Raw genomic sequence first — 11,535 nt, 5'->3', positions numbered from 1 at the left:
GATACTTAGATTTAGAAAATTTTGTATATATAATTTTGATGATTTTTTTGGCAAAAACTTGTGTGAGACGGTCTCACGAGTCGTATTTGTGAGACGGATCTCTTATTTGGGTCATCCATTAAAAGTATTACTTTTTATGCTAAAAAACATTACTTTTTATTGTGAATATGGGTAGGGTTGACCCGTCTCACATATTATGATCCGTGAGACGGTCTCACATGAGACCTACTCATTTTTTTATTAGGCAAAAACTTGTGTGAGACGGTCTCACGGATCTTATTTGTGAGACGGATATCTTATTTGGGTCATTCACGAAAAAATTTTACTTTTTATGCTACGAGTATTACTTTTTTATTGTGAATATGTGTAGGGTTAACCCGTCTCACAGATTAAGATCCGTGAGACGGTCTCACATGAGACCCACTCTTTTTATTATTAAGATTACTCAAATTGATGTGGTCCCAATCCAACTACACTTGCTTTGCGACGTAATTTGATGATAATTAACCTAGACTTAGCCTCTCAAGAACTATTATATTATATTGTTATATGTTTGCACAGTTCTTTATTTTTATTTTTATTTTTATTTTAAATAAATTTTAATCAAATTTTTTTTAATCGGTTTGATTTATATTATAAAATAGAAGTAGTGAAATTTTATTTTGGAGGCGAATATAATAATAATATGGTGCGATTTTGACATGCCAATTTCGGGGTTCTGACTATATAGTATAGATAAATATAGTTGAATTTGAAAATTGCTCAAATTATAAATTTGTTTTTTTAAAAAATGACATACTAATTTCAACTTTTTGACTTGTATTAGAAGTGGAGATCTCATGACGAAAAGATCCAATAAAATTGTGAAGATTTAGTAATTAATGTTTTAGAAGACTTTTAGGTTGCTGCATATGATTCACGCACATTCAATGCCCCAACATGGCACTACTAGCTATTTAATTCTTTGAAAAGGAAATTTATGTATTTTTAGTCAAAGAAAAATAAAAAGTCGGTCTCTTATTATATGGTCTCACGAATATTTATATGTGAGACGGGTCCATCATACTGATATTCACAATAAAAGGTAATAATTTTTCGTTGATGACCCAAATAAGATATTTATCTCACAAAAATACGACTCGTGAGACTGTCTCACACAAGTTTTGTCTTAATAAAATTATCCACTTGTTTCTAAGTCGGAGAAAATAAGACCATAATCATTTATATATCCAAAATAATCGATTTTATTTATGCATATATATATAGAAATGTATTTTAGAATAAATATTGAAAATGAGATGATGATATTTGGTTTTGTTTTTTATTGTATTTCTATTTTAATGTTATTATTTTTTGAGTTGGGACTGGGGAGGGTTTGTTACGATGGGATGATCTCAAACTCGAGATCTCGTTTTATCTTTATTATTACAAAGCAACTTTCGCGTCCTTGGAAATTATAAAAGTCACGGAGATGCAATAATTTGATGCACAAGAAAAACCTAAAAAAACTGACTTTAAAGTCCCTCTTTCCAATATGGTGGAAAATATGAACATAAGAATTCTTGCACTGATAATTCTCTTGCAAATTCTGAGATTTCATGCGGAAGGAGGCGGGCTCTTCTACAATTTCTACGATCGATCTTGCCCGCAGGCGGAGAACATTGTTCGAGCCGGGCTCGAATCTGCCTCGCTCACTGATCCTACCACCCCTTCAGCTATTCTAAGGCTCATGTTTCATGACTGCCAAGTTCAGGTCTCTCTACTAATAAAATCATTGTTTTTAGAAATTGTATTATATTATTATTAAAGGTAATTAATTAGAGATACTAACGTTGTGTCGTGTTTTTAGCTGGATTTTGATTCTATACGATGTTTCATGGCAACGTACGTTGATATTCACTAAATATAGCATGAACAAATCTCTTTCAGACCTAATATATGGTGTAGCAAAAAATTGTGTGAGACAGATTTCTTATTTGGGTCATCCACGAAAAATTACTTTTTCATGCTAAGAGTATTACTTTTTATTGTGAATATCAATATGGTTGACCTGTCTCAAAGATAAAAATTCGTGAGACCGTCTCACAAGAGACCTACTCATATGATGTAGACCCTTTCAATATGAGGAGTTAAGATTATCCAACAGTATCACGAATATCGATGAAATCATATGATGTAGCATAGTTTGTTTCATGCATTAAGATGAATTTTTTTATTAGCATAGAATGAAATTAAATATAGTCTCCCAATGCGGGGACGGAGCTGCTCCCAAAGGCTGGGATAGGCCCGGTCCAGGGTCGATTTTTCCGAAGATATAGTATATTTAGTATATTTTATTTAATTTTTTATATGTATAATAAAATATTTAACCTAGCTCATGCTAAAAAAATAATATTAAGTATAGGTTTTTGGTTTTTTTGAGTGTAGTCAAGTAATAAAATTATTAGACTAAATTTAACTTGATTTGAATTAACAAATCAATGTGTATATATATATAGATAAACTTGCTCAAAAACCAAAAAAGCATAGTCTTTGCCCAAAATCAGTAAATAATAGTAACTTGTCTAACAAATGAGTAAATATGATATGCAAATTAGTAAAAATTGAACAAATGAGATTTTTTTTTTTTGGAGTTTTTCAACAAAAAAAAATATTGAGTGGGTTATTAGGCTTGAAAGACATTGTTGGGTGAGTTTTTTTTTCCCGATTTCAATATTAAATATTTATAGAACATAGATATTCGACTTGTAATGTAGATTTGTGCTAGAAAAAGTCACCACGTCCAAATAAATATGAAAGAAAAACATCTTTAGCAAAAACTAGTATAAGACGGTTTCACGAGTCGTATTTTGTGAGACGGATCTTTTATTTGGATCATCAATGAAAAAATATTACTTTTTATGCTAAGAGTATTGCTTTTTATTGTGAATATCGGTAGGGTTGACTCGTCTAACATATAAAAATTCGTGAGACCGTCTCACAAGAGATCTACTCTACATCTTTTACTGAATCACTTCAAAATTATATTTGTGACCCTCTTAATCGTTTTTTATTTACCGTTTAATTTGGTTGTTTTTTTAAACATAACAATATTTTCCTAACCATAGAATTTGATTTTTAGTAAACTTCGAATATATACATGAATCTCGTGAATATTATACTATATATTATCCTTAAAAAGATTGCTTGAATTTGATTAATTATTTGTATATCTTAAAATTACAGGGTTGTGATGCATCGATTCTCCTGGATGCAAACCAACACTCCGAACTGCGTTCATCAAAGAATTATGGGATTCGAAAGACGGAGTTAATAAGTGTAATAAAAATAGCTCTAGAGGCAGTGTGCCCCTTGCAGGTTTCATGTGCAGACATCATAGTATTAGCTGCTCGGGAAGCCGTTGCCATGTCTGGAGGGCCAAGAATCGAGGTCCCGTTGGGGCGCAAAGACTCTTTCATCCCTTCGAGTTCGGCGTTGGCGGACTCTTTGCTCCCTCCACCAGATGTTGGGGTTGATGGCATGCTCCGAATTTTTGCAAAAAAGGGCTTGACGGTTGAAGAATCCGTTGCCATTTTGGGTAAAAATAGAAATAAAAAAAAATTGAAAACTTAAAAAAAAATCTATTTAAAAATCTAGAAAATTCCCAGTATAAATCTCGATTTTCTTATTTAAGCTTTATGAACCTGAAAATGAAAATTTTATTTTGGTCTTCTACTTTTGTAGGGGGACATACTCTAGGGATCACGCATTGTTCAAATATCCATTCTCGACTATACCATTCCCAGGGAGGTAAAAAGGATGCAATCGAGCCCAAGTTCAAGAATTTTTTGAAAATTATCTGTCCTCCTGTGTCATGGGCGTCGAACATAAGCTTCGTGCCGAACGACCTTACACCATTGACATTCGACAATCAGTACTTTGCTAGTGCAATTCATGGTCGGGGGTTGCTTAGAGTTGATGCTGAAATGCCTCTACATTCACGAACTGGACCGTTCGTGACTAAGTTTGCTAACGATCGAGGGGCGTTTTTTCGGGCTTTTTCTTCTGCTTTTGTGAAGCTAGGGTCTTCGAATGTTCTTACAGGGACTCGAGGCATGATCAGGAGAAGATGTAATGCACTTCATTGAAAGATAAGATATTACTCACTAGGCATATACATATTTCGCGAAATATGAGCAGCAAATTTACTTTGATATGAAAAACAAATTCACATTCATTAGGTCTGCAAGAAATACTCAAGTAGGCCAGGTTCGAAAACTTTGAAACCCTATTTGGATAGGGGTGAACAAGTTCGACTTGATTAGCATGAAAACAAACGATTTTCGATTCAGTTTCGGTTATCTTTGCTTTGAAACTTTTGATGTTAAGCATAGGTTGTTTGTTTGTAAGAACGAGATAATGAATATACTATTGATTGGCCATTTCCTGATTTGTTGTGTCCAAAGATGATTAACCCCCGTTGAAGCCTTTAAACTAGGCTACACCCATGCGATGCGATGTACGGATGACAATGGGTCGGATCTAAACTCGACCCCGTATTAAAATTAGATATAATTTTAATGATTTATTAATTTTAAATGTTTTTATCGTATAATAACTAAAATCCAGAATGTATTTAATTTACCAAGCAACTCTACTTTTATATATATATATATATATATATATATATATATATATATATATATATATATATATATATATATATATATATATATATATATAAACAAGGAGCCATTTGATTCAGAATGGAAATAAACAAGGAGCCATTTGATTCAGAATGGAAACAGGACGGGTTTGGCCAAACTCGTTACCGCTCTGAAACCTGACATGTCCAATCCAAATTGGACCCGTTGGGCCCGCTTAACCTGACATGTCCAATCCAAATTGGACCCGTTGGGCCCGCTTAAATGTTTTTATCGTATAATAACTAAAATCCAGAAATTATTTAATTTAAGCGGGCCCAACGGGTCCAATTTGGATTGGACATGTCAGGTTTCAGAGCGGGTATCGAGTTTGGCCAAACCCGTCCTGTTTCCATTCTGAATCAAATGGCTCCTTGTTTATATATATATATATATATATATATATATATATATATATATATATATATATATATATATATATATATATATATATATATATATATATAAGTAGAGTTGCTTGGTAAAATTAATAAAATCTTACCGAGACGATTTTGGTTGGGAATTCTAATAAATGCACTAGATCGTGATAACTACAAGAAAATCTGGCTTCAACAACATATAAAAGACAACAGTTTTTACAAAAACTGTTGTGGTTTATCTTTTAACAACGGTTTCAAGAAAAACCGTTGTCGTAGGCTCAAAAAACCCGCTCAAAGACAACGGTTTCTTAAAAACTGTTGTCATTGATATGGATACGACAACGGTTTTTAAAAACCGTTGTCTATTAGCGTGTTTTTTTTGAGGTACGACAACGGTTTTTAAAAACCGTTGTCTATTTGCGTGTTTTTTTTTGCCTACGACAACGGTTTTTAAAAACCGTTGTCGATTAGCTTGTTTTTTGTTGGCCTACGACAACGGTTTTAAAAACCGTTGTCTATTATTGTGTTTTTTTTGTCTACGACAACGGTATTAGCGTGTTTTTTTGGCCTACGACAACGGTTTTTAAAAACTGTTGTCGTAGCCCGAAAAAAACACAATAATAAAAACCGTTGTGTATGTTGCGAAATTATAAATCGACGACGGTTTAATATAAACCGTCGCTAAATTTAGCGACTGTTAAAGAAAACCCGTCGCATGTTTAAAACCAGCGACGGTTTTTCTTAAACCTGTTGCTAAATTTAGCGACAGCCATATATAAACCGTCGCCAAATCAAGAATAAACCGTCGCCGATTTACAATTCTTCGACGGGTTATGTAAACCCGTCGCTATTTAAAAAAAATTCGTTACCACCTAAATTTCCCCCATTTTCTTTCACCACTCTCTATAAATACTAGTAAATTTGCTTCAATTTCTTCCACTTTACTTCAAAACCATTAAAATTTTTCTCACTTAAACAATTTTAGAACTTCACAACACTTCAAATTTTTATCTCTTACACGATTTTACCACTTTATAACACTTAAATTTTTTATCTTTTACACGATTTTTTTACCACTTTACAACAATTAAAATTTTTATCTCTTAAACACGATTTTATTATGCACAACTTTTAAATTTTTTAATCTTTTACACGATTGTACCAATTCAAAACACAGATTTATTAAATTCTTAATTTTTTTTTATTTTACGTAAACTATTAGCGACGGAATATGAAAACCGTCGCTACATAGAGACGGTTTTGCACATTAAGACCGTCGCTAACGTAGCGACGGTAATTAGTAAACCGTCGTTAAATGTAGCGACGGAAATTTAAACCGTCGCTAATTAGCGACGGTGGTTATATGCTGACCGTCGCAAATATTGTAGTTTCGACTACATCTGTTATCGTTGGTAGATAATACAACGGTTTAAATCCGTTGCAAAACCGTTGTCGTTGGTAGAAAATACAACGTTTTAACACCGTTGCAAAACCGTTGTCGTTGGTAGAAAAGACAACGGTTTAAAACCGTTGTCGTTGAAGACACTTTCAACAACACCCCCAGTTACAATAGTCGAAAATGGCAAACGACAACGGATTTTATCCGTTGTCGTTTGGCGTTTTTGTAGTAGTGATAGTTGGAACGAGTCAAGGTCATTCTCACATAGATAATCATCTAAATATTAGTATATAATTATTTAATTTAATTTAGGCTAAATCAAAGAAGAGATTATTATATAAATAAAATAACTAAAGTGAACTAAATTATTGTAAGATGAGTAATTCAATTAAATTAATAGATGACAAGAACAAGCTTAAGGAAAATTTAAATTTCTTCAAGAAACGTCTGGAAACCAACGGAACCAAACTATCAATTTTTGTCACATATTGGATTTAATCAAATAAGAATTATTCAAAGTCGTGATGAAACTCCCTATATTAATTATTAATCAATTTCTAAAATTAATAATTTTATTTTTATTTAGCAGTCCAATTATCTATAATTAATTTAGTTAAATAAAAATGTGTTTAACAACTATGGAATTCCATTTTTAGTCAAAAATCGCAGACTGAAAATGAATATTATTTCTAATCAGTTTAATTGATCGATATTTTTAAGCTATTTTTAATTTATTCTCTTTCAAATCTAGATCAAACAGTATACATGCAAATAATTGGTCATATTAAATTCAAGAAACTTCAAAAATATCAATCAATAACCAAAATTAAGTCAAAACATGAATTAATTCAATACGCAATCAACATAGTTTGGCCTGACCTATCGTCGCCTCAGTCAAAAATAAAACTACTGTATGAAATCAAATCTAGAAAATTTGATGTTTGAATTTACGGTGATGAAGAAAAACAAAATAAGCAAAAAAAAAATCTAAGTGGTGATGCCTGAATCTTACTTATAAAGTGTGCATCTTTCTCCCAAGCTCCAAGACCTAGCCGTCACGCCGAAAAATTACCAAGAATCTTTTACAAGATTTCCGTGGCTCCCAAGCTCCCATTTTTTTTTAAAAAATATTGATACTTACTATTTTAATTATAACATAAATTTATATGAAACAATCTTACATATCCTATTTTGTGAAACGAATCTCTTATTTGAATCATCCATAAAAAAATATTACTATTTATACTAAGATTATTACTTTTTATTTTGAATATTGATAGAGTTAATCTGTCTCACAGATAAAGATTCTCACTTCGTGAAACCGTCTCATGTACTCTTTAATTATTATTATTAATGATATAAATAGCAATTCATCGTCAACCAGACCCATTCCACATTCCCACTAGTCCATTCTGACAGCAAACAAAGCTACTTGCCAAAACCCCTCACGGCATCCACAGTGAAGGATATTTGGGTAGCCATGTCATCAAAATATTGGCTATCCAAATATCCACCATCATGGATGCTATATATTTGTGCTATTCAAATACCCAGTTACAAATTTGTAACCGGGTATTTGAATAGCACAAATAGGTATTACATTTTTTTAATTTAATCAAGCCAGTGTGAAACTCACGCTGGCTTGAGACACGCGCGTGCATTGCACGCGCGTGTGAGAGAAACCTGCAGCGTGAATCACGCTGCAGGATTCACGCTGCAGGTTTCTCCTTTACTTTTTTTTTTGTTTTTTAATAGTTTTTAATTATATTTAATTATGGTGTAAATAATTAAATATATATATGATATGAATTGTGCACAACTTTCACTATTTTCCAAACCTTTGAATATTTTGAACGTTGGGTTTTGAACGTTACTCAACGTTCAAATTTATTCTATAAATACATAAATTTGTAAGAAATTAAAATCCATAGTTTTAACATCTTATAAAAATATTTCTCTCACAAAAAAAAATTACATACAAAAATTTTTTGGAATGGATAATAATTCCAATAATTTTTTTAGGGATTTTTTGAACTCTCCAAATATCGATGGAAGTTCAAGTGGAGAAAATTCTCGAGTTCGTCCGAGTGTCCAACATCCTCCATTTCCATTTCTTACTTAATACCCACAGAATTTGCAACATTTTCCATATCCACCACCATATTTTTTGAACGCCCCTCTAGCTCCGTGGAATACATGTCCCCCAGAATATTGGCAGAGTAACTAGTATTTGGTGCAAGCTCCATCCCATGGAATTAATCCTCTTCAATCACCGGGGCTTCAATCAACTGAATCGAGAAGGGCAAGTGTTGATGCAAGTGACAGTGATAAAGGACTAGAAGCACCTTATGAATTCCGAAATTCACAATTTTGTCAATATGTTATGCAAATATATGGGCTTGTGTGCTTAAGAAAACCCAACGCAACCGACATCGCTCGTTTGCTTGAAATGCATGAGCAAATACATGGTTTTCCTGGTATGTTAGGAAGCCTTGATTGCATACATTGGGCTTGGAAAAATTGTCCGGTCGCGTGGAGAGCCCAGTACACTCGAGGCGATCATGGCTACCCAACAATTGTGCTCGAGGCAGTTGCATCAGCCGACTTGTGGATATGGCACGCCTTTTTTGGAGTGGCTGGGTCTCGTAATTACATAAATGTCCTTAACGAGTCGCCTCTTTTTAATGACGTCTTGAAAGGAAATGCACCGGATGTTAATTTTCTTGTGAATGATACACAATATACTAAAGGATACTACTTAACAGATGGTATATACCTGGAATGGGCCACTTTCGTGAAGAGTTTTTCATGTCCACAGGATCCCAAAAGAATGAAATTCAAAGAAAGACAAGATGCTGCAAGAAAAGATGTTGAACGGGCATTTGGGGTTCTTCAAGCTCGTTGGGCAATTATAAGAGACCCAGGGAGACATTGGTTTATGGATAAATGCAATATCAATGTGGGATTTTGAAGAACGAGATAATTTCATAGCCAATCAGGGTTCAACCATAGAATTTGGCGAATACCTTCAAAGAAATACAGAGTTACGTGATAGTCATATACATAATCAGCTTCGTCACGATTTGGTTGAACACATTTGAGAGACTTGTCGTCGTGATGAGTGAACGAATGGTGTATTTGACTATATATGTGTGGTTTGTAAATTATGTTATCATGTCTTATTTTTTAGTATTTTCATGAATTACTAATTTTCAATTATTATTATTATAGATGTTGTTTTATGGTTTGTAATTTTTTATTATTAATATTATAAATATTGTTTTGTGTTAAATTAGTTTTATATGTTCGTTATAAATTTTTTAATTTTAATAATTTTTATTTTTTTACATTAGTTTTATATGTTCGTTATAAATTTTTTAATTTTAATAATTTTTATTTTTTTACAAATTTGTCATTTAAAAATAAGTATTATAAACTTCTTAATTTTATATTTGAATAAAAATATAATACCAAATAGTAGATGAAATTAATTAAAGTGATGGAATGATTTTATTTAAATGAAAATAAAATATTAATTAAAGTAACAGTGAATCCATAAATATTTGGTTGGTGTGATATTTGATTGTGAAATATGGGATATTTGAGCAATGAAATATTTGATTGATGATGTAGAGTACGAGATCAACAAATTTGATGGAAATACCCTTGTTAGTGTGGATGGCCTTATTTTGAATTGGCCGGTCAGTTTTGATGGAGAAATTTGACGGGTTCGGTTTGAATCAGAACTATACTCGATTTTACATAATTCAGTTAGATTCAAATATATATATATATATATATATATATATATATATATATAAAACAAACTTCTTTGTTTTACGTGTTCTTGACATGAATAATACTATTCACAAAATCTATAAATAAAGCATACCGACGTTGAAAAAAAGTACTGTACATATTTTTTCGCCAATTTGATATCTTAATTTCTGAGATTATTAAAATAAATTTTTCGACAAATTTCTTCATCCATCCACAATTGATAAATACGTAAAAAGATTGAAGAGAGATCAGATATAGCTTTCTAGGCTGCAATGTCCATCAATATAAAATCAGAGCCCAGTGCGATCATCATTTCTTCAATCTCAAATAAATGTAAAATTAAAAGAATATATTAATATAAAAAGATAAAAGAAATGGAGGGGTAATGAAATCCTCAGAAGTAATTGCTTGAAATTGTCATCAAATTAGACAATCAGGTCTCAAAGATTTCATGCCATCATCGGAAAAAAATACCCCCTACGAATTTCGAATAATCAATGAAAACGATTTATCAGGTGTTTAATTCACTGCGCCTGGGTTTCACAACTGAGGCGAAGCGACTCAACTGCCCTGCATAAGCATTTTGCCTCCACGCATATACTACGTATAGTTGAAGAACCCTAATTCCCAAATCGAAGAAGGGTTCCTATTGAGAGGCGAGGCAAACCCCACATTTTCATCTGCGAGGGTATACATATTCACTAACTCGAGATCACTCGAATCCATGGCTCCGCGTCTATGAATACTTGCAAAAACAAAACAAAAATTGTCGCGGAAAGGAAAATACAGGCAGCTGCGGGAGATATGCATTGGAGAGAGCTTAAATAGTTGAAATTGGGGGTTAGGGTTTTCCCAGACTTGTGGATCGGATGGGCCTCATTTATTTGGGCTGCTATTTGTTTCAAGGCATTTAGCCTATTTACTTTACCTTTTCACTTACATCTCAAGGTTAGGCTAGAACATTTATGTCCCATTGGACTTTAGAGTTGTGGAATGTTTATTGTAATTTTGGCCTTTTGGGTAATTTTTTATATATAAATATTTAATTCTAAGAACATATAATTTGTTACCTTTGGATTTTGATACTACATTTGATGCTTTTTTTCTAAATTTGGGGAAACAATTTTCAAATTTTACTCTTATTTGAGTAGGTCTCTTGTGAGACAGATTCACGAATTTTTATATGTGAGACGGGTCAACCCTACCGATATTCACAATAAAAGTAACACTCTTAGCATAAAAAGTAATATTTTTCATTAATGACCTAAATAAGATATCTTGTCTCACAAAATAC

At 32.4% G+C, this 11,535-nt stretch overlaps 2 protein-coding genes and 2 non-coding genes across 4 annotated transcripts; 2 read left to right on the top strand and 2 right to left on the bottom strand.

The window, feature by feature from the left end:
* Positions 1-1,469: 1,469 nt before the first annotated feature.
* Positions 1,470-4,393, top strand: LOC140831727 (peroxidase 29). The gene is made up of 3 exons (XM_073195478.1): positions 1,470-1,753; positions 3,226-3,577; positions 3,724-4,393. Exons 1-3 carry the CDS (start codon positions 1,535-1,537, stop codon positions 4,125-4,127), a joined length of 975 nt encoding a protein of 324 aa, XP_073051579.1. The 5' UTR covers positions 1,470-1,534; the 3' UTR covers positions 4,128-4,393.
* A 4,451-nt stretch (positions 4,394-8,844) lies between these two features.
* LOC140831338 (uncharacterized) lies at positions 8,845-9,432 on the top strand. The gene has a single exon (XM_073195090.1). It carries the CDS (start codon positions 8,845-8,847, stop codon positions 9,430-9,432), a length of 588 nt encoding a protein of 195 aa, XP_073051191.1.
* A 1,054-nt stretch (positions 9,433-10,486) lies between these two features.
* LOC140833248 (small nucleolar RNA snoR118) lies at positions 10,487-10,558 on the bottom strand. Its single transcript, XR_012118379.1, has one exon. It is a non-coding gene; the product is annotated as a small nucleolar RNA snoR118 (small nucleolar RNA).
* Positions 10,559-10,631: 73 nt separating this feature from the next.
* On the bottom strand, positions 10,632-10,706 carry LOC140833234 (small nucleolar RNA R66). Its single transcript, XR_012118365.1, has one exon. It is a non-coding gene; the product is annotated as a small nucleolar RNA R66 (small nucleolar RNA).
* Positions 10,707-11,535: the final 829 nt, after the last annotated feature.

The sequence above is a fragment of the Primulina eburnea genome, chromosome 5, assembly GCF_022965805.1.
Source record: "Primulina eburnea isolate SZY01 chromosome 5, ASM2296580v1, whole genome shotgun sequence".
Taxonomy (NCBI): Eukaryota; Viridiplantae; Streptophyta; class Magnoliopsida; order Lamiales; family Gesneriaceae; genus Primulina; species Primulina eburnea.
The sequence above is the reverse complement of the archived record's forward strand: the minus strand, read 5'-3'. Positions and strand labels throughout refer to the sequence as shown.